The sequence below is a fragment of the Erigeron canadensis genome, chromosome 3, assembly GCF_010389155.1.
Source record: "Erigeron canadensis isolate Cc75 chromosome 3, C_canadensis_v1, whole genome shotgun sequence".
In the NCBI taxonomy this organism is placed as follows: domain Eukaryota; kingdom Viridiplantae; phylum Streptophyta; class Magnoliopsida; order Asterales; family Asteraceae; genus Erigeron; species Erigeron canadensis.
Genome location: NC_057763.1, coordinates 23642862 through 23667769, shown reverse-complemented (window position 1 = coordinate 23667769; position 24908 = coordinate 23642862). Strand labels below are relative to the sequence as shown.

Sequence of the window (24908 nt, the reverse complement as noted above, 5' to 3'; positions counted from 1 at the left end):
ATTAATATATAATTCATGAACATACATGCACTTCAATTCATTTTTATAATGAAAACAGCTTCAAGTTACAACAGAGTCATCAATATCTATATCTATACATATAATTATAGATATAGTTTGACTTCAATTTGAATTAAAGCAGTCACAAGTTATACGTTTTTATTCACATGCAACAACAACAAAGATAGAAATTAAAGAAAATTTGGGTTTTTGAAGATCAAGAAATTAAACAAAAATGAGTTCAAGTAGTAGTAACAGAGGGGAAGAAATTGACCCATTATTAAGAGATCTAACTGAGAAAAAACAAAGCTTTCGACGCAACGTCGTCTCGCTTGCAGCCGAGCTCAAAGATGTCCGTACGCGTCTTTCATTTCAAGAAGAGTCTTTCGCTAAAGAATCTTGTACTAGAATGGTATACACTTATACATACTGATCCTTTTTTTGGGTTTGATTTGATTTATGTCTGGGTGAAATAATATATTTATAGATCTTCTAATATATATATATATATGTATGTATGTATTCATGTAACAGGAAGCAGAAGCTAAAGCTAAGAAAATGGAACAAGAGATTTCTAGATTACAAAGTAGTTTAGATGAGAAAAATAAACAGCTTCAAGCATCATCCTCTGATGCCCAAAAGGTTTGACTTTTATTTTTTTCTTGCTTAAAACATATATGATTTAAGGGTTTGGTTTGATTTGATTTAGTTGTATGATTCAAACATGTTTATGATGTAAAAAATCCAAACAATTCATTTTTTTTTGGGGCAAGTTTTGTCTATTTCCATTTGGATCTTTTGGTAGATTTAGAATAAGTATGTGTAGATGTTTTGAATCTTTTTGTGTTGTAGTGGTATATTATTTTTCACTTTATGGCATATTTTGATTAGTGGTTTGAAAAAGTTTGTCTTTTCCATAACCTGGAGATGCACACAAATCAAATAGTAACATTAAAAAATGTACAATTTACTATGTAAAATGTATTACCCATTTTTTTTTTGTCCATATGTTGCACTGATGATTCCTTGTGGGGTTTTGTAGATTGGATCAATAATGGGGAAATCTAGATCTTTTTTTTTTTAAAATTATTTTATGGATAAGTGATGTTTGATCTATATAAATTTGTGTTATTAAGTTCAGATTATCTTAAGGAAATTAGGGTTCTTTCATAACTTTTAGGGGGCCTAGTGGTAAGGTGGCCGAAAATTTAAGAAGAGATCTAATTCGAATCTCACCGGGTAAACATGTTGGGGTTTTGAAAGAAAAAGTTTTGGGATCGGTCATAAGAGATGCCTCTATGTTTTCCATTTTCCAAATTTTCCGAATCATTATTTTGTTTCTCTCCTTTGATGGTAACTTTTGAAGTTGGTTTCACAATAAATTAGTATACAAATTGTTACAAGTTATCAATTAGAAAACAACTTACCACTATTCCACTAATAAAATTTCTTGTATCTTTTTTGTGGCTGTTGACTAGGACAATGGTGTGGTTATAAACTTGCACTTTTTATATGCTTTCAGTAATATACTAGTTTACACTTTAAATGCAATATGGGTTACTAAACTTGTGGTTACTCCCCAAGTAGATCACTTTTGTGACCACTAGCAACGTAACTTGTATCACTAGTCCATCCGCATTTGACTCATATCAATATATCATATTATCATCTGGTCTTAAAAAGTCTTAACTTTAGTTAATTGCATAATTTTGGTTATCCTTGGCCATGAATAGATGGACCCAGAACTACTGGTGACTCAATATTGTATTCAATATTTGTTGACGATTATTTAGCATGGTTTCACATTCTGTATTTAATGTTTCATCTAACTCTATCCATCTATTTTATATGCTTGTCTTTGGTAGACTTTTTCTTATCAGTCCATATACCAGATTTGCGTTTGTAAATTGTTAAATAGTAAGGGACAGATATAAATCTCTAAGAGTTCATCATAATAAAAAAAATGGGCCAACCTAAATCTAATATATATAAGTTAGGTACATCGGCTTTTATTTTTTGGAAAATCCCTTAGACCATCCGTAACTCGAGGCGTAATCACAGCATTACTGGCTGAACATGAACTTTTATACCGAGAGTGCCCGTAATATAAAAATATTCTTAGAAATTCGAAAGTATTGCACAACCCTCTTCTGTCTTCAAATTCTGCCCATGTGTGGCCATTTTGCCCCAACACATCGAGACATTGGCGTGTTGCCGTTACGGCCTCCGTAGTGTTGGGCTTCTTTAATAGTGAAAGCGTTAAGTGAGCGAGCATTTTTTTTTTTTCATTTTTGCTTAATATAAGGATATATGTATGTGTGTATATATATATTGGGTGTGATTTGTGTGTGTTGGTAGTAGACTTGATAATTTGTATCTTATCTGATATCAGTTTTATTGATGTTCCCGTATTACAGTACCTACGAGATTTGGATAATCTTACTTCACAGCTTTCGTTCACAAAAGCAACCGCTGAAGCAAGTGCGGCATCAGCTCAAGCTGCACAACTTCAATGCACGACTCTCTTAAAAGAATTGGATGAGAAGAATAAATCCTTGAAAGAACATGAAGCTCGTGTAAATAAACTAGCAGAACAATTAGATCTTTTGCAGAAGGATCTCCAATCTCGAGAATCCTCACAAAAACAACTGAAAGATGAAGTCATGCGGGTTGAGCATGAAATCATGCAAGCTTTAGCCAAATCTGGAGCTAATAATGATTGTGAATTGAGGAGGATTCTTGATGAGGTTTCACCTAGAAACCTAGAGAAGATGAATAAACTTTTATCAGCCAAAGATGAAGAAATAGCTAAGCTGAGAGATGAAATTCGGGTTATGTCTGCACATTGGACGCTCAAAACCAAGGATCTTGAGTCCCAAGTATGTATATTTTTTGAAAATCTTTGCATAATTTTTGTTTAGTAATACTAGCATTGTACCCGCGCGATGCGGCGGTGGTTTGGTGGTGACGACGATTGGCAGTGGTGACGGTGGCCGTGGTGTTGTTGTTCATAGTGGGTGCAACTGTGTAAGTAATTTGTGTAAATGTAGTTGATGTAAAGTAATAGTAGATATATAGAAGATAAAGGATTAATGATGTAAATTAATTTATAATTAAATTAATTTATAAGCAGCATGGTTGGATCAGTGGTAAACACCCTTGCCTCTGGAAACAGAGGTCATGGGTTCGATCCTCATCCCATGCAAAGGTTGGAGGGTCTTTTCTACCATTTACGTAGATACTGGAAGCAGCCTCTCTACTTAGGTAGAGGTAAGGTCTGCCTACATCTTAACCTCCCCAAACACTGTCGAGGTATTGGGGCTCAAAACCCGCGGAAGGCGGCACTTAGCAGTTACTTATTTTTTTTTATGTAAATTAATTTATAAAGGGTAAAATGGTAATTTTTTATCTAACACTTTTATGAGAGAGAGTGATAATTATTAGAAGATAGTATAGAAGTATAGATAGACTAATGCTCAATAACCTTCCTTGTGATAGTTGGAGAAACACCGTAGAGCTGACCAGGAGCTAAAGAAAAGGGTTTTAAAACTGGAGTTTTGTCTTCATGAAGCTCGAGCTCAGACCCGAAAGCTCCAAAGGGTAAATCAACCTTTGCTCTTTACTTATTTTTCTTTTTTGGGCATTATGGTACCAAGTGGGTGGGGTGCTGGGTTTAACCTGAACTCTTTTTAAATAAATATGATTATAACCAAAAAGTCAGTGTGTTTAGCATGATTAAAAAAGTATACTAGTCGTATTTCAGTAATACACATCCTGTTTTAAGTTAAAGGGTATTTGGAAATGCACAAAAATAATTACACATGACTCATTTGCTAAGTCTAAAAGCTTAAAATGTGTTTGGATATCATCACGGTTTACAGAAGAAAACACTTATTTTAAGCATCAAGATTGGAGATGTAAAGCATTATACTACGGGTGTTGCTCTTATTCTAAGAGAGGTAGTGATAAATCTACAAAAGCACATTTTAGTCATCCACAACGGTATGAAACATGCATTATTATGGATGGCAAAAATTTGTCGTGTGTTTATCACATTCCTTTCTTTTATAGTAACTTTTAATTAAATTTTACATGTCGGACGTTGGAAGATAAAAACATAACCTTACCCAACCCAGTAAACGTGTTATAACTGACATTGTCATGAACTATAAAATGATTTTATTTCATTTACAATTAATTAAATTCCAGACGGGGGAGAGACGAGACAAAGCTCTAAAAGAAGTAAGAGATGAACTAGAAGCAGCGAAGAATAATGGTGGATGTGGAAATGGAGAAAATCCGAACCCGAATTTCTGGGAGAGCTCAGGGTTCAAGCTTGCTGTATCGATGTCGATGTTAGTACTGGTGTTGTTTTCTAAGCGTTAGTAGTAAAAGTAGTAGTAGTAGAAAGACAATTTTTAATGTTTGAATGGAATAGCTCATAGATAGAGACAAGTCTTTTAGAACATGGGGATGCTTTTTGTTTATAAAATACCCCGCCTGCCAATTTTCAAAATTCGAAATACTATGGTCAATGTATGTATGTAATCATGGTACAATTTACAATTCCAAAACCTTGTTTGTCCTTTTTTATGTTTAGTTTACTATAGACTAGATCCTTTTGATATATACAATAAATGTATGTATGTCTGACTATATGGTATTTCAACTTTGGTCAATCATTCTACTCAAAAACCTATAATAAATTTATAAAACTTCTAAACTAGTTTATGCTAGGGTATATACATTATGAGGTGTTCAAAGAAAATAATGTCAATTAACAAGTATAATGCTACACTGTATAACTTATATCATGACTTCATGAGGGACGTTTTAAGAGTAAAGGCTGTTAAAATTACTGTTGGAACTTTGGCTTTAGGCTATTGAATTTATAAGGCTCTACTTGCATATTTATAGACTATTATATTGTCCGCGCAATACAAGAAAATAAAAAGTTTTTTGAACCTTTTATGATGTAATATTAGATAGAACTATAGAAAGGGATATGGTTTCTAAACTTGAAAAGAAGTAAGCGTTTATTGGGTCTATTTTTTTAAAAAAAAACTTTTGAGACGAGTTTAAGTAGATGGAAGTGGTTAATGGGTTTTTGTTGAGACATGATGAAGAATTGAAGATGAAGGTAGTGAAAGGATTTAAATGGATGGATGATGATTTGAGTTTTAACGATGCAAAAGGGAGTTTTTTGGTTGATGAGAGAAAGTTGTGTGTCTGATAATAATATCCTGGTAATGTAATGTAAAAGAAAAAGAAAAAGGGCGTGCGTGTTACGGTGTTAGTGTCATAGCTTAGCGTGTATATGAGACTAACCGAAGAAAAGGCAGCCCATATCTTGGGCTTGTAGCTCTCGGCCCAACAGTGAAAAAGACAAATAAGGATGAGCTGGGCTTTTGGGTTTGTTGCTCGGCTAGATGAGAGTCCACAAAACAACTTCACAAATCAAATGAAATATTGTAAGTTTGTAACGTATCTACTTTTTAGCAATATTTTGTTCTAAGATAGAACTTTTGCAATATAGCATTAACTATTTTGATATAGGGTTAAAACGTAAATTGCTGATGGAAAACAAAAGAAAAATATGAGCTAATTTAGACATGGGATGATTTACTTAAATTTGAAGAATGGAAAGTTGTGATTGGTTTATAGCTACTACATTAGTGTATATATATAGATTAAAATAAAATAAAATTAAGATTAATATAAAGATAACTGGAGTAAGTAGATCGGTTAAAATTCAAACAAACAAGAACAATATCCCTTTATTATAGCTATATATATTAATTTAATAAATAAACATACACTTATGATAATAACAAAGATTAAACCCAAGCTCCCCAAAAAACCCATGTTGGATCATCATATTGTTTCCATTCTTTTGACAAATAATATCCATCTTTTTTGAAAGCCCAATATGCAATTGTGTCATTGTCTTCATTCGGGTTGCCACCAATAAAAGCACCAACATATTGGTCAAACAAATTAACATGTGCCGATTTTGCTCCATAAGAAAAATCTCCCCAAAAAAGAGTGTCAACTAAGATACCACTACAAAAATGAAATTGATAACCAAGTTCATAAGTAATGTTATGAACCCCAAGATCATCATCTTTTGATCTTACGTGAGCTTCTATAGATGACCCTGGAATTGCATTGTATACTTTTACCATCCACTTTTCAGATAAATAACAGTTTGGAACAGGAGTAGATAAATAAGGGGTTATTAGAAAAGAAATAAAATAGATTAATAAAATTAAACGATTACAAAGCTTCTTTGAACAAATAGACTCATTTTTCAAAACAATTGTATTTGAGTGTGAGTGTTTATCTCAATTCACCGTGATTTATATACGAAGTATTTATGTATAGCGACAATAAATTGTTATTATTATTCTTCTATAATATATGGTGATGGTGATCTTCGTATTTATATTCGCTAAATATGGTAATAAAGTCATGTATTTATTGTGTAGGGATTATTTCCTATTCAAAAAGGTTATTTTGAGTGTGTAATAACTACGAGGTTTATTTAAACGATTTAAATGTATTTGCTTTATAAGGGTTTTTAGGATGGGGGTTTGCTAAATACAGCCTTAAGGTATATAAATTATTTGTACATTTATCATGAAAATCAGGGGGGTGAGCTTTTAATATGGAATGTACAAGTTGTTTTATGCACGTTAAATACAACCCTTAGGACTGTATTTAGTATTTCCCTTTTAGAATATATATATTTAATTTTATACTATATATCAAAAGTCAAAACCAATCGATATTTAAAATACTTTTGACTATTATATGTGGATTTTAATGTCAATGTCAACATAAGTCAATCACGTCATAAATATGATGTGACAATCTTACTATACATGTGTCCACATAACTCAATCCAGCCATAATGCGTCAAAGCAAACATGGTATGCGTATTTTTTGTGTGGGAGGATACAGTGAACGTCGTTCATCTTAAACAAAAATTTGGAGTATAAGAAGAAAAAAGATATTGGGAATATGGGTATGACTACTTGACTAGTGGGTTTCAGGTTTGGGAATTATCAGAACTGTTTGTTTTAACATTAATAGGTTTGATTAGAAAAGAGGTTTTTAAAATATGGAAAATGATTAATTAACCTAACTCATAGGCCTAAAAATCAACCTAAAATCAACCTAGAATCTTAAGAATTTGATATGTGTAACCTACTAATTTTCTTTCCTAATCTTGCCCTCTGATTTTTCCACATGTCATCATCTTACTATTAAGCATATCTTTAAACACACCAATTAGATTGGTTTATCATTATCTTTAAATTATTAGCTATTATGATATGATGGGATTTGTGACTTTTAATTTATTTCCATATTTAAATAAAGTTTTATTCTTTTGTAATTTATCTTTGTTACCGACAACTAGCGTTGTACCCGCGCGATGCGGTGGAGAATAGGAAAAAAACGCCGGTCAAGTAGCAGGTACCGTGTTATTAAATGAATGTATAACTTAACCTCAAGCGTTTTTTATTTCAACTCAAAGTGCAAACCGCGGTTGTTGTTTTAGAGTGAGCTTTTTTTATGTTGAGTGATTTATTAAATTTAGTAACGCAAAATATACACAAACTGAGTAATAATCTTTATTAGGTAGCAATCATCGTAACGTTTGTTTATCTAAAAGTAAGGGAGATGTGGACAAAAGTTTAAACAATGAATTAGTATGAATAAGCCAAAATGCAAAAATAACCTTCAAAATTGAAAAAGAAGTAAAGTACGTCACCAAGTGTAGAAATATACATCAAATCGAAGCCACCTGCAATGTAGAAATGTACAACAATGTACTCAGTTGACGCAATTTCAGTATGATATACAGTATTAAACAAATTAGTTGGTACCTAAAACCACGCACCTTGTATGACCTATGCATCATGTAAAACTTCTCTGTACACCACGTTTGAGGTGTATACTCCTGGTTGATTGAACTCTTTAGCAGGTATGACCAACACCTTCGTCCTGTCGCGCGAAATCCCTCTAGATAGTCCCACATAAAGTTGGCCATGCACGAAATCCTTTAAAGTTAACATGATATCACATTATTGTGAGTCGGGTTGGGTTTTAACTCAGTGCAAGTGTTAACAAATGGAAGAGTTGGGTTGCAAGTATTCGATACACTCAATAATTCGATATATTGCAAGTATTACATCAATGAAGAAAAGACAACATAGCACGCCAAACACACGGTATCTTTGCCGACATTGATTTGAGATGCAACTTGCGTACAAAGCCAAGCCTACCGAATCAGTATCTAATGACCTGAAAAGAACCAGGTGTAGCATTAAAGGCCAATGTATCAAATTACTTTGACTCACACTTATGGAGCCATACTGTTAGTAAGAGGGGCCATGAAGCATCCAAAGAGACACCACATGATTAAATTAATACAAACCCTATAAGTGTTAAGAGACCAGATTTGCTGCAACGGTTCCAAGCACCCAAAATATGACCTGTAGCTTGAGTGCATTGCCCAACAAAGACAACCCATCCATTTTGACACCTTTAAAAGGGATGGGGTATGGCTTAATAGCTTAAAAAATCATATGGATTGTTTAATTTAAGTTAGAAGGTGAACATATGCCAAGCACCCAAAAAACAACATTTTACAACCTTAGTGCGCAAAAAGCTGACCCTTCCAGTTTGATATTGCTAAAATTAAAAAGTTAAACGGACCAGGCTTGTGGAACGATTCTGTTAGTAAGGTCACTGATCCATCCAAACAGGTAGAAACCACAACATTTATTCAATCAATGTAAATAAAACAAATAGTCTTAGCCGGGAAAACCGACACACTTGAAAATTGTTCAAAAACTGCCAAACAACCAAAAGGATAAGGAAACGACACAAAATGTCATGAAGTTGAAGAAAGGACAGGAAATGAAAACTGACACTTGGCAGCTGTGGTGGTGAGACGCCTTATGAGGTGAGATAGACATGGTCAAGGTGTTCTTTCTGACGAAGAATCCGTTGAAAAATTGAGTTCAGCTTATTCAAACGTTCTTCCATCAAATAGAGATCATCATTGATTTGAAAGTAGAGCTCGTCAAAAACCTTTGCTCGACTTGCCTGACGGTTGTACTCCTGCAACAGTAAGTAGCATATAGATGTTTGATATAGCAACATGTATACTTCAGGCCGCCGAATCACTACTAAAATAAAACTTTGGCGTCTAAACTATTTATTACAAATACATTGTGTTTGATATAACTAAAATATAGTAGATATGATGTAGCAGACTACGCAATTATTTACCTCCCATCCAAGCACATGTGGGTTGCGGGTTGGAGGGCGGCCACTATAAATTGGCAAGGCTGCTATTTCAGCATCCTGTAAGACAATGTTAGATATGTTTAAGGCAGGTGTTATACGTGATCATCGAAACATATGAATACAGATTATGTTACTAACTATCTATGCGCGTTGAGGCAACACTTCTGCTATAGAACAGAATGAAATATAAAACTAAGTCTCTTTGTACATCTACAAATGCAAGAAAATAACTCATTTAAAATATGTTAATTGAGATAAAAATTTTGCAATTGTCAACAAAAACTAAACAGCAAAATGTATGATATGCTCCAGCAGACAAACTAAGCCACAATTATATACATTAGATCTAGAAGCATATCTAGATATAGAACAGAATGAATATATAAAACTAAGACTCTTTGTACATCTACAAATGCAAGAAAACATAAAATAACAAACACACAACATGATATTTGTACATCTGCATAATAAATTCACCTCTTAAAGAAAGTGGAATGAACAATATGCCGATAAGAATACTTGTGCCATTTTTCGACCTGTTTGACCAAATTTAGTTTTTGCTACATTTTCTTTTATCTTACGGATTGTCAGGCTTACCAGAATAATATAACACAAATAACGAAACATATGAATACAGATTATGTTACTAACTATATATATCATTAAAAAAGTGAATGGTTCTACACTTAGTTATGTCTTGGATGAAAAATAAGAGTTATGTCTTGTCCAAACATACAATTTGGTTTTACACTCAGTTCTCCATAAACGCATACAATTTGAAAGCTTTCCGTTACTCATATTTTAAAGCAATCCAATCATGACCTCTATAACATCTTGATTTCCATCAACAATTATAATTTATATATACAACAATGCTTACACGATATGCTGAAGGAAAACTTACGTAACAAATTACTCGGGTTCTTATGTTACAGTATAGCCAACATTGTCATATAAAGGTGGAACAACTTATATATACACAACTTATATATATATATGGCAAAAATGTACCTCCAAAGTCTCCACATGCGGTGATGGTTGGACAGGCGGTGGAGAAGGCGGAACAACCGGGTTTAAAGCGGGATTGGGGGCTGGAACAGGTGGGACTGGAGCGGCGTTGGCGGCTGCAGATGACGGGACATAAGCATCATTAGTCGAACCTGTGGTATCCATTCGAGAAAACAATTAGGGATAGAAAGGTTTTTTGTGTGGGTTTAGTATGAGAGTCATGTGATGATTGAATGGGGTTTATATAGAACTGGTATTGGTATTGCGTTATTTGTTTATAGAAGTTATTGTTATAAATCTCTCATGATTATAAGAAACAATAATTAAGTATAGAACCAAAATATTTACCCAATAAGATATGAAAAGATAAACATATGTATATAAAATCTCTCATGATTATCAAAAACAATAATTAAGTATAAATCAAAATAGTTACCCAAAATATAAGCATATGTATACAAAATATTAATTGGGTTGATGCTTAAAATTCGTTACACAAAATGAGTTACAAAGAAAAAAGATTTGCCTAAAACAAAATTGAAGAATCAAAATATTAAGTGGCTGCTCTTTCGATGGTGACAACAGAACAAAAATAAATACCTATAATCGGGTGGCGTTGGTTGGGACGATTTCTGGGACGGTGACGATGCAAAAAACAAAAAATAAAAATTTATTAACCGGCGGTGGATGAAAGAATCGAAAATAAAGAACAATGAAAGGTAGAGAAGGAAGCGTACCAGAGAAGGGGATGGTGGATGGTGTTTTGGGCGGTGGTGGATGGTGTTTATGGGGGGAGGGAGCGTATCAGAGAAGGGGGGAGGGAGCGGCGGTGAATGTGTGTTTGATGAGCCGTGGTGTAATGAGTCGTGATGGAGGGGTAGTGGAAGTTAGGAGGGGTATAAAAGACATTTCAAAGGTAGAGGTGTTAAAAAAGAGGTGGGGTAGTTTGTGTATTAAGGGAGTATAGATTATCATACGTCTGCTCATAAATCAACCTCAATACCTAGAATAAAACTCAATACTTTACGGAAAAAACTCGTAATAATGTAATATCCCTCATTTGAGGACCAAATCCTCATCAGAACTCCAACATACAAACATCTTATCAATAGATAAGACCAACAACGATTGAACTTTTTTCATTTACTTTTTTCTCATACTATTTATTTTATTTTGTAATAAAAAAAAACTTACTTATCAATCTATTAAACAAACAAATTTATTTGGCCCAACATATAAGTCACCCTTATTTTGAAAACCCATTTTTTTATAAAAACTTTGAGAACTCTTAAATTATGTATTAAATCATATGTTTTTATTGTTAATTAACATGTGAAACGTTAGAAAAATATATGTTGTAGAAAGAAAGTTTTTTTCAAACCTTATATATACTCATTTGTAAACATGTGAACGAAAACGTGAACATATTCATTCACAAGTTCACAAAAGACTATTTTGAAGGTTTTATAAAAAAAATTTCTTCTACAACATATTTTTTTATATCATCTCACATGTGAATGAACAAAAAAAATGTGATCCAATACATAACTTGAGAGTTCTCATGGTTCTTAAAAAAATGGTTCTCAAAATAAGGAAAAAATCGGAATATAAGGTTGTCCGACACCTAAGCTTAGGTGTGAAACCCCCCACATACTAATATTTTAGTATTGTTTTTTGTTTAATTAATAAATGCATGGACTGCATGAATTTTTAGGATTAAAAAATTTGTATGTGATTGTTCCACAACTAAGTTTAGCTACCTAACAACCTTATATTACCATCCCTATATATATATATATATATATAAAGGAAAAGTGAATATAAGACTGTCCAGCACCTAAGCTTAGATTAGCAATCCCTCACCTACAAAATTTTTAATATTTTTTATTAATGAATAAATGTTTGGGCCCCCATGAATTTTATGGATTAAAAACAATATGTGAGTGTTTCACACCTAAGCTTAGGTGACGGACAGTTTACCATCTCATATATATATATATATATATAGGGTAGAGATCCGGGAAGAATGTGTCTTAAGGAGAGAATGGAGAGAAGGTCCTATAGGCCAATTAGAACACGACATGTGTCAAAATGGAAAAAAATGCGCGGTGGCATTTTGGTAAATAAATCAAACGTTTTTGAAGCTTGGTCAGCATGGGTTCTGGGTCAACTTGGGTCTGGGTCAGCTTGGTTTGGTCAGCTTGGGTTCTAGGTTAGCTTGGTTGGTCAGCTTGGTCTGGGTCAGCTTGGGTTCTGATAAGCTTGGATGGTCAGCATGATCAGTTTGGTCAGATTTGGGGTCAGGGTCTGATTGGGTCAGGTTGGGTTAGCTGCGGGTCAGCTTGGGGCCAGGTTTGGTCAACTTGAGGTTGGGTTGGGTCAGCTTGGGGCCTGGGTCAGCTTGGTTAGCTTGGGTTGGGCCAGCTTGACACAATTTACACAAATGTAGATTATGGGTTTTGGGTCAGCTTGGGGTTGGGTTGGGTCAGTTTGGGTCTGGGTCAAGTTTGGTAGCTTGGGTTGGGTCAGCTTGACACAATCTACACAAATGTAGATTATGGGTTTTGGGTCAGCTTGGGGTTGGGTTGGGCCAGCTTGGGGTCTGGGTCAAGTTGGGTCAGCTTGGTTAGCTTGGGTTGGATCAGCTTGACACGAAACTACACATAGGGTCTGTTTAGCTTTTAAAAACAAGCTCTTTTGAAAATTATAGCCTTGTTTGATAAAACATAAGTTAACTTACACATGATTTTCTGGTGAGCCCATCGCCAGAAAGTCTTATTGTTTTTACAAAAAAGTCTTGTATATCGTAGTAGATGATGATGGTGGTGTGTAAGTTACGAAAATCAATGGTCCTTTTTTGGACTTTTTTTAGTTGGTCTCAAATTATCTTTCCCCTATATTATAAGGTTGTTAGGTACCTAAGCTTATGTGTGAAACTCCTTACATACAATTTTTTTATTTTTTTTTTATTAATGAATAAATGTTTGGTTCCCCATCAATTTTATGGATTTAAAAAACAATAAGTGAGTATTCCACACCTAAGTTTTGGGATGTGAATATAAGGCTGCTAGGTACCTAGAATTAGGTGTGGAACACTCACATATTATTTTTTTAATCCATAAAATTTATGTGGGCCCAAGCATTTATTCATTAATAAAAAATTATTAAAAAATTTGTATATGAGGAGTTTCACACCTAAGCTTAGGTGTCAGACAACCTTATATTCACTTTCCCATATATATATATATATATATGGGAAAAGAGAATATAAGGCTGTCCGACACCTAAGCTTAGGTGTGGAACCCCTCACATATTAATATTTTATTATTTCTTGTTTAATGAATAAATGCATGGGCCCCATGATTTTTATGGATTAAAAAAATAATATGTGAGTGTTCCACACCTAAGCTTAGATACTCGACAGCCTTATATTCCCATCCCCCTATATATATATATATATAAGTTAGGTGATTTGTGTGGTTATTAGATACCTAAGCTAATCTTGTCCCAAACCAAGTCTTCAGGGGTTTTCACTAGGGCATGCGTATATGCGGTAAACGCGTTGGATACTAATAGGTACATGGTTTCAAAGGGTGGCAACCCACTTACTTCTTTTCAAAACTATTCACTTCTTAATATTTTAATCCGAAAATACATAAGGGCCCAATAAGTTATTGATTATACAAATCATTTCATCATCATCATCATCATCATCAATTTATCATCAATTTATCATTTAGTGGCTACACTTTTAACATCACCAAAGCTCAATACGTCATTGTTTCCATCAACTTAGGATACGTTATCGTATGGGCTACTCAGGAAAGTTGAGATGGCTAAGTTGTAGCCTTGTAGGTTGCATAAGGGTGTTCCCATGACTTTTCCCATGCCATCCCATGCTGATTACCTGGTCAGATTCGAACCCGGGTCTTTTATGAGGCCTTCAAGACACCTACCATTAGGGTAACTTGGATAGGTTTATAGTTAAGGTGTTGAACAAAAACACAAAATTGTTTTTGTTCAAATAATTTGGGATGCTTTATGCTATAAAAAAAATAATTTGGTACATTTTCGATGCCATGGAACTAGACGAGTGATCTATTACGCTTTCTTGAAACTTTCAACCCATTCAACCATATAGAGTATAAACTAACTTTTGATTCACATGTTTGACGCTCGATAAAAACATAACTTGATCTAGCCCATTCTTAAGTAAATCGACAGAGCTCCCCAATCTTATTATTTGTTAGAAACATCTACCTATTCATACAAAGTTACACGCAATAGGGCATATAGTGACATCAATATCTATACAACAAAATTTAGGCCCTTCAAGGCTACTCTATCTATGTTTACCAGGGTGGGATAGAGTTTTTGCAAAACTCTGCAAAGACTAACCAAATGGTAGGATTAGGGATGGCATCAGGCCAGGTTTAGGTAATCCCGGACCCGGTTAAAAATCACCGTTCCATACCCAGACCCGGACCCGCCGGGTCCCCGTTTATTTACTAACCGCCGGGTAACGGGTTTCCCCACGAGTAATAGGATATCCGTTATTAATATTATCTTTTGAAATTTTAGTCATAACACTACTGATTAGTATTGACGTTCATTTGTTAGTAAGTGAACTTTACTTTTGACTAATTTCTTGTTCCAACACTTTCACGTTACTAGAATTTAACATAATATCATAAAGCACAAAATAAAATGCTAACTGAATTAACTAGTTGCATGTCATTTCCATATAAACTAGTTATTATATAAACATATTATTATTTATTATGTAGTATATACGAGTCGGGTATCCGGTTCGGGGCGGGTTTTGGGTATACGGGTCGGGTTCACGGGTTTTTATTTAAAACCGTACCCGGACCCGAACCCGCTAAAATAATCAAAATTATCCCCATACCTAGCCCTAGACCAGCATACCCGACCCAAAAGTATCAGGTATCGATTTTCCCCATCAAGTACGGGTTTATTTGCCATCCCCAGGTAGGATTAACACAAATGCGGGGAAGATTCTAGAAAAGTTGTTCAAGTTGCAACATCTTCCATTTCACATGTGTGGTCTCTTTTATTTGTATAATGATATAATCTATTACATTACAATATAGGGATTTATTGTTGCTATTAAAGTTGGCTTGACCTAGGTACAGTTTGACTCGACCTCGGTGTTAAGTATAAGCACGGGTCAAAGTCCGGACCGACTTGGTCCGAATCCCAACTTGGTAAGAAAAACAAACTTGAAGTCCAACTCATAACCTTATCCGGCAGTTCGGTTCTGTACTGGGTTACACGAGTCGGGTTTGGGCTTTAAATCTTGGCCCGAAAACGTACATCCGAGCTGAAACTTTGCTATCATTTATGGTTTGGAGAATCTGACCTTGTTTATTAGTAGTAGGGCTTATATTAGTTTTAAAAATAAAAATAATTTGCCATTATATAAATACATAAGGGTAAAGTACAAAATTAGTCTTTGTGTGTGGTGAAAAATCACACTTTTCGTCCCTCGAACAAAAATGACATGAAATCATCGTTGTGGTGGGTTTTTCGTTCTTGTCGTTTTAACGATTGAGAATTCTTTCCATTTTTTGTTTGTCAGAATTTGACTACAAAAGATTAAAAAAGATGTGTTTTGAAAAGACAAGTGTTTCTAAATCATTTTTATTAAACTAAATTAAAACTTAAATAAAAAAATACAAATTCATTAATGCTTATTTAACCATTTTAAATAATTAATGATAAATGTATGTAATACAAAATCTAAAAGTTGTATGCAACTAGAAACATAAAAAATGGATTCATTTCTAGATCGATGATTAGCAGTTTAGCACTTATATTAAATAGATAAGATATATCGGTAATGACCAAACTAACCAATGATGAGAATTTGCTAATTATGAAATTTAAAGTGGTAATCACATCATTTGAGTTCTAAAACAATACCCTAAATACAAACTAGTGGTGGAATTTATTTTATGAAACCCATTGCGCTTCGCTGAACTTTAGGGGGGCCAAACACATCGCACGACCGCCGTCACTTGATTCCTTATTTCCTTTGGCCTAAATATCATCATTCAGCCATGTAATTCATATTAACTTTTCTTTATATGAGCGAACAATACTCGGCAAGTGATGTATCTAATCATAATTGTATAAATATGAACTTTTTCCTGTCCCTAATATGAGCGTTTATAGTGCTAAACAAACTCAACATTCGTAGAACCCTTTAGTATAAGGGCGCGTTTGGTTAACAGAATGTTTTTGAAAGGAACGGAATCTATCAAATGAATTGGAATTTGAAGGAATGAAATTTGACGAAATGTTTTTGATTTTTTGCAAATTCAAGTGTGTGAAGAAATGAGATTCCTTCCTCCATCCCTAAGGAATGGAGATTCCATCAAATGATGAAATGTTTACATTCCTACAGAATGTGATTCCTCCTTCTTTATACAACCAAACGCACTAAAGAATGTAACTCAATTCCAATTCCATCAAATTCCATCAAATTCAATCAAATTCTGTGAACCAAACGCGCCGCCCTAAAGGTTATGGTTACAAATAAGCTCAAACTCAAACATATAAGCTTTAAGTAAAAGGCTCAAGCTTGGCTTGTTAGTAAATATTGACTTGATATGAGATGGAAAAGCTCGAATATAAATATGTATATTAAATAAAACATACCATAAGTTAAAAGTCAACATTACGATTACAAAAATAGCATCATTTCAAGTTCTAACATTAACATCCTTAAACTCAAGCCTAACATATATATAAACCATATAAAGGTGTACATGAGCCATGAGTTGAGGTTAAAATATTTAAAATTAGTAAAAAACTATCCAATATAAAGCTCGAAAAGCTTGAAAAACTTTATAGTATTCAAACCATGTGTTTATCATTTTATGTTTTTTTACCATTTGGTTTTCTTACACGTAGGAAATATATGTATTCGATATTAATATGGAAGTAAACACTTTTGCAATGCTAAGTTTATCATAATTTTAAAGAACATAGCGCAAAAACGATAATTGCGGCCCCGTAATGCGGGTGTTCCGAACAACCTAGTTATATATATATATATTTTGAAAAAAAAACTTATTTTTACTCTATTACACCAAATATCATAAATTACCCCAATTTTAGGATTGAACCTAATATTTCTATTACAGGAGGCTTAAGCCTTTCTTAAGTGAGCTAATCTCACATTGACATCACTTAATAATTAGTACACAAATGCACCTGGAATTAACAATATATCAAAAGAACCTTGACATATCGCTAGCCTAAGACCCTTTTGTTAGGACAATCGTTCTCAATAAAAGGACCTATATCAAAAGAATTGTAAACATGACATAAATTAATCTTTGTCAAAAGTATAATATAAGGATAAGTAAGATGAGAATATATATAAAGAGAATGATGTGAGAGAAAGGAAAGAAAAGAAAAGAGTGTAGGAATCCCAAATGGATTACAATAGTTGCTTTCATTCATATTCATTCATACCCTTTATCTTTAATGCTGATTTATATCTGTACATATGTTGGTTTGCTTTTACTTTGTTTCACCAGCCAAAATCGATAATCTATGTAAAGCATTTAAGTTTTTCTTTTTTATTTTAAGTTAAACTAATGCAATTTTCTGAATGTTGTATAAATACTTTTATATCTATAAAATAATAAAGCATTTTTGTGATGGTGAGTCGATGAACATATTGTGTCAACCATTCAAGAATCACGTTTTGGTCTTAAATCGCATAAGAGTTATTTGTATTCTACGATATATATTTAATGAAATAACTAACAACTAATTTCATTATTATAGTTTTTGTCCATTCTTGTTATGTTGTAATTTGAACAATAATTTCAGGCTCTATTAGTCACTTAATTATAGGGTATATTTGGCATAAAAGTTTGGAGCTGGGACTGTGGTCAGGGACTTAGAGCTGGAACTTAGAAATGGGGCTAGGAGCTAGGGCTTCTATTTCAACCCTTCTTCCACCAGCTTTTATTTTAAAGATCTTTCGAAACTTTTTGGGGATGGGGCTTTTAATTTAAAATGTATATCAAAACAAGGCTACTGTAATAAATGAAGCTTCTTTTTAAAAACTCCGGGCTTTTAAGCTCCTAAAAGCCTCTAAAAACCCTCTACCAAACAAACATATATATATATATACATACATATATTAAAAGCTTTAGTATCTAACTTTCGGCAGCAGCTCCCAAATATCGGCTACTAAATACCAGCTATCAACTAATTTTTCCAACCATATAATCATAAAACCCGTTTTTTTTCTTCTAAAGTATATTATCACATTGTGTAAATATTCTATCTTAACTTCATGGAAAAAAAAATATCTTCCTTTAGTATCACAAAATATCTCTTAGATAAACGGGTGCAATTCCTCAGTTTAAAAATCTTGTAATTTTGCAAATATTGCTAACATTTCGCTAGGTTTAGTAAATGCTTGCCGTTCGAAAAATATACATAAAAAGAGATACAGGGGAAAATGGGCTTGTTAATCGGCAGATGTTGACCAACATCTTTTAAAAATTAAATAACTGCCCCCACTATTCCGGGCAAAACTTCTTGTCCTTGGTTTTTCAAAAAACTAAAAAATAAATAAATAAAATAAAGAATTCAGTCAGTGAGTCAACAAAAGAAAAGAAAGAAAAAGACCACTAAAACTGTGTGTAGTGTTGGTGTGGCTACACTTTATTATTATTTTAATATTTTCAAAACACTGCAAATAACGAGGCTGAGTTTGTCTCTTTTCTTTCTTTTTTTTTTTCTTGATTTTTGTCTGTCTATATGTCACTTTTACTTCAATCATATTTGTCACATTCTCTTCTTTCATTCTTTCTTAAACTTAAACAAACAATACACTCTCACACTTGCATGAAGTTATAACAAGAAAAAAGAATATATATATATATATACAATGAGAGATGAAAGTTCTATAAAGAACAAGGTTTGTAATTTTGTGTTTTTGTTTCTAATAACATGTTTTTTTTTACTTGGTTTGGTTTTACTATGTATATAATATAATGTAAGTAAATAATGTTGGTGAATTATAATGAAGTTTTATATATGTGTGTTTATGTATATGCAGTTCTGTTGGTCAAAGTCACTGATTAGAAAATGGTTTAGTATCAAGACCAAAACTGAACAATTTCATGCTGATAAAGTTGTTTATACAGGTATGTATATGTATAATGTATGTATTTATTTCATTTTAGTTTATAATGCAATACTATATCTATATTGGTTTGGTAAAAAGTTAAAAAAGAAGAGCGGGATCCTGTTTAGACTACCGGGGAAAAGTCAATGTAAGCGGCCTAACCAGTATTTTGGTGGCCGTTCCATAGAATTTTTCCCCGGTCATCCCAAGATGTTTAACCAGTGAGGATCGAACCTGGGTCTTAATGATTGATTATGGTTTAGTACAAATTAATGTTTATGAAATTGATGATTTAAAGATATCATAGCATATCATAAACTCTTTTGTATGTAATGAATGAATGATAGGTACTGATAGTGAATGGAGGAATAATAATAATACTAATTCTGAAAGGGAACCACCACCTGCTATCAAGAAGACTAAAACAGGTACTATTTTTACTCATTAAAGCTTTAACAAGATTAAAGCTATCAAAGTTTGTTTTGCAAAATGTATCTTTTTTTTTATTTGATTAAATTTCGTAAGCACATTGTATGTACAGAGAAATCAAACAAGACTAACGAACGAGCTAGGCGGAGTAGAGTGTATCTTGATCACCCTCAGATTATAAATGTGCATAACTACAGGTTTGTAGTCTGACTCTTCAACTGTTCAAAAAGAAATGATGAAAAAACGGTATCAAACGATTTAATTTTGATAATTGCTTTGAATTTCCAGTATATTTGCAGCCACATGGAATGTGGGAGGAAAATCCCCATCTAGTAATATGAATCTTGATGATTGGTTACATGCCGCTCCACCTGCAGACATTTATGTACTCGGGTACTAGTTCTTCTTAACTATTTCATTTCGTTTGTTCTATATATATGAATCTATATAACTATATTGTTAAAAGGATATGTCCGGTTACAGATTTCAAGAAGTAGTTCCTCTGAATGCGGCTAATATTCTTGGTGCTGAAGACAATGGCCCTGCAAAGAAATGGATGTCCTTAATCCGTAGGACACTAAACAATCGGCCTGGAACAATGGGAGGAGGTGGTTGCTACACACCTTCCCCCATTCCTGATCCAGTGGCTGAATATGATGCTGATTTTGAGGGTTCATCAAGACAAAAAACTGCTAACATGTTGCATCGAAGATCTTTTCAGGCTCCAAGAAGCTGGAAAAACGATACTGACCCCTCAATGGGTCAACCACGCCTTGACAGGCGGTATAGTGTATGTGACCGGGCCATCTTTGGTCATAGACCAAGTGATTATTCATCTTCTAGTCGCAGACCGAGTGATTATTCATCCTCTAGTCGCAGGCCAAGTGACTATTCTTCAAGTTACAGGCCTAGTGACTATTCTGTGAATTACAGGCCAAGTGATTATTCTGTGAATTATAGGCCAAGTGATTATTCATCAGGTAATAGGCCCAGTGATTACTCTTCATGGGGTCAAAGACCAAGTGATTGTACAAGATGGGGTTCATCTGATGACGATTATGAACCCATGGAAGATTCACCAAGCACTAATTCATTCTCACCGGCATCTGATGGGTCTAGAATGCCTGGCCAACCAAAATACTGTTTGGTTTCAAGTAAGCAGATGGTCGGTGTTTATTTAACAGTATGGGTCAAGAGTGAATTAAGGGAGCACGTTAGAAACATGAAAGTGTCTTGTGTTGGCAGAGGATTAATGGGTTATCTTGGGAATAAGGTAAAGATACCCGTGCTGTTTATATATTCAACATATTTTTGTATTTCAAGATATAAATAATAGAAAATATTAATTGGTTTTGCAGGGATCTGTATCCGTGAGTATGCTGTTGCACCAAACGAGTTTTTGCTTTGTCTGCAGTCATTTGACTTCAGGTCAGAAGGAGGGCGATGAACTAAGAAGGAACTCCGATTTTATGGAAATTGTTAAGAAGACAAGGTTTCCACGTGTTCAAGGCACGAATGATGAAAAATCTCCAGAAACAATACTAGAACATGAGTAAGTTTCATCAAGTAATTTATTAGTTCATTTCTATAAATTGATGGTTGATGGGAGCAAAGGAATGGTCCAGTCTATTACATCTGCCAAATACATATTAAACCATATCGAGTTATATATTCTCCTTAAAGAGTTTAATTGATGTTAACTAGCATGTTTGAGACCTAATTATGTTATTTTTGCACATTGGTGCAGTCGAATTATCTGGCTTGGGGATCTGAATTACAGAATTGCTCTCTCGTATCGGTCAGCTAAAGCACTTGTTGAGATGCAAAACTGGAGAGCATTGTTGGAGAAAGATCAGGTATACCATAATATTTTCTACATAAAACGACACGTCCCTTTATCTTCAGTAAAGTTTGCAGTTTTGTCATATTTGCTTTGAAATGGGTCGGTTTGCCTTTTGATTATTTCTTTTGTCTCCTATGGGGCCAAATGTTTACAACCTTCTAAGTTCTAAGTATCTTCTTTCAAATTATTTTATAAAGTTATATGTAAAATAGAAACGCAAACAAACAAAAAAGTGTTGACGGGTCAGGCCGACTCTACACTTTTAGGTACACCAACAGTAATGAATTGTTACCTGGCACTTCAATTTTTGCCACCACTAATTAAGCACAAGCAACATTTTGTTGGGCTAACTTGTTTTTCTTCTTATAGTTACGAATCGAGCAAAGAAGGGGGCGTGTATTCCAAGGATGGAATGAAGGAAAGATCTACTTTCCACCAACATACAAGTACCTCACTAATTCAGATAGATACACTGGGGACAGTTTGCATCATAAGGAGAAAAGACGAACACCTGCATGGTAAGTTTTGATTTCGCACACTTGGTATTAAAATTTATTAAAACATAAATGACCCATATTTAGAATATATCGTTATTGACATCTGCAATAATTTCAAATGAAGGTGTGACAGAATCTTGTGGTATGGGGGAGGTCTTCATCAATTATCATACGTACGTGGCGAATCCAGATTTTCTGATCACAGGCCAGTATACAGCATATTCTGGGCTGAAGTTGAGTCAGTTCATAGTCGTTTTAGAAGAAGCATGAGCTACTCTAGCTCTAGAATTGATGCAGAAACCCTACTGCCATACTCCCAAGACTATACCGAACTCTGCTTTTTCTGACATACCACAAAAAATCCACACAGATGGTAACTGGCTTGTTTCTAGGAGATTCACCCTTATAACAGTAACGAGGACACCCAATCGTCCGTGAACAAAGGTCAGTAATGTTTGTTTCTGCATTTTTTCATAGATGTGGTAAGATGGACGGGTTGGGTAATGGTAAGAAAAGGGGGGTTGGGTCAAAAAGGGACAATTTTAGATACTTTGTGTGGCTTTTGACCCGCTTCCACTCAACATAAACATTTTGAATGCTCGTGTGTTTCACCCGTTAGAAACAATGTAGTACCCAAAATCAACTTGTTTAAACTTCGACTTCTAATTGCTAGTTTGGCTAGAAGTTCTCTTTGGTTATCTAACTACCATCTTGTTATTTTATTCAGCCAGGTATAGCTAACAAAACGCAACAGACTTGACTGCGGATTTGCTTGATTAACCAATTTTTGGTACATTCTCATCACATCACATTTGTTCTTGGAGTGAATATCATTTCAAACCAATCCTCTTTACATGGACAAGCTAACCAATATTATACTCTCTCCGACTTTCAAAATGGGCACAGTTTTAGAAAAAACATAATCATTACATGTTACATAAATAAAATGTGTCACATTTGTTCTCGGACAATATTTATTTTGGGACAGAGGAGTAACCAAAAAAAACAAATATTATAATGGGCAACAAGTAATGTTGAAAAGAATGATTAGAAATGTTTGTTCCTTGCTTTGCTAACAAACTGTTTCTATTTTTGCAGTTGTAAGATAAAATATTAGCCAAATAGGAGAAGTGAAGATTATTTTATTCAAGATTCTTTACTGTGACAAGAAGTGAGTGAGAATGATAGATGGATAAACAATCATTTGTTTTTGAATATTTTAATCTATTTATTTATTTAGTTTATAGAAAATTAATGGTGTGATACTGGTATTTTGTCAAAAGAAAAATACTGAGTATATTAAACTGAATGCATACCGAAAAAGTTGGTATTATGTCCAGCTTTTGCTTTTTCTTTCTTTTCAATTTTTGACTTATTTATTTGTATATGTGGGAGATGAAAAAATAAAAAGGAGAAATTGATACAACAAAGAGGAAGAGACATTATCTGAAGCATGACAGGTTATTTGGGTGGGAAGGAAAGTGACTTTGCACACCAGTTACTTATTCCATGTTTTCTTAAATAATACTCTTAATAATTAGGAAGATGATAAATCCTTTTAAAATAATAGTCTAAAAATCTTCCTTATTATTAGATTAAGACATGTGGTAAAATCAGATGTGAGATTAGGAAAGAGAATTAGTGGATAACATTTGTCATGTTTTAAAGCTTTTAAGAGATTTTTAAGCTAATTTTTAAGAGTATTAATCATTTTTCTAATAATAATAATAAGACTGTAAAATAGAACAATTATAATTAATTTGGTACCCCTGTGCATGCAAAAATATGTATTTTAACAGTATGAAAGACCATAAATTAAAAATTGTAGATACATGTGTAATAATAATAACTATTTGATACATATCTATAAGAATCGCCTTTGAGCACTAATCTTAATCTTAATATATACTATAAAACAGTTGGACTAATGACTTATTAACCAATCAAATCGTTTGATTTCGTCAAATTGACTCTCGCTTATGTTATCATGTAGATAAACTATAAATTAAAAATCCTAACAATCATTATCCAAATACATTATTATATTAATATTTATATTAATTTGTAGAAAAAGTCTCATTAATTTACACTTTTTTGTTTTCCATCAATAACTTACATTTTTTAGCCCTGAATACTTAATTTATAATTATTTTTAACTATCAACTTGAAAGAATTTTTTAAAACTTACAATCATTTAATTAATTAAAAAAATTTCAACATTATATCTCAATTAAAAAAATGTACATAATATTATCCGTTTTTATGTATTATCTTTTTGTATTAATGTTTAAAGTTACTATTGTCACTCAAATCAAGAGTTAAAGTTGTTATCAAATAATATGAAAACAATCATAATTGTTATATAATTATCATAGAACAGATGATTGGAAATAAACATATTCGTGTTATAGACTCGCATCATGATCAAATACATATACCTGAATGTCAACTACATGATCACAAGTATGTTTATATTTTAATTTTTTATTATCTTTCATAATAATATCACATTATGAGTAAGATTGGTTTCAAAAAATTATATGATAGAGAAATTATTATAACATGTGCCTTGTGGATTGACTACGACAAACAATTCTATTATTATGTCTCAGCTAATAATGACAGTGAC

At 33.3% G+C, this 24908-nt stretch overlaps 2 protein-coding genes across 2 annotated transcripts; both read left to right on the top strand.

Annotated features, from left to right (window-relative positions):
- LOC122592562 (nuclear envelope-associated protein 2-like) lies at window positions 1-4586 on the top strand. The gene is made up of 5 exons (XM_043764822.1): window positions 1-412; window positions 535-642; window positions 2418-2879; window positions 3499-3600; window positions 4210-4586. Exons 1-5 carry the CDS (start codon window positions 236-238, stop codon window positions 4384-4386), a joined length of 1026 nt encoding a protein of 341 aa, XP_043620757.1. The 5' UTR covers window positions 1-235; the 3' UTR covers window positions 4387-4586.
- Window positions 4587-11041: 6455 nt separating this feature from the next.
- On the top strand, window positions 11042-23643 carry LOC122591721 (type IV inositol polyphosphate 5-phosphatase 6-like). Its single transcript, XM_043763969.1, has 12 exons — window positions 11042-11245; window positions 19442-19529; window positions 19858-19938; window positions 20052-20136; window positions 20228-20332; window positions 20423-21212; window positions 21298-21491; window positions 21687-21795; window positions 22152-22300; window positions 22404-22723; window positions 23007-23069; window positions 23378-23643. The coding sequence occupies exons 1-10, from the start codon at window positions 11042-11044 to the stop codon at window positions 22624-22626; spliced, it is 2028 nt and encodes a 675-aa protein (XP_043619904.1). The 3' UTR covers window positions 22627-22723; window positions 23007-23069; window positions 23378-23643.
- Window positions 23644-24908: the final 1265 nt, after the last annotated feature.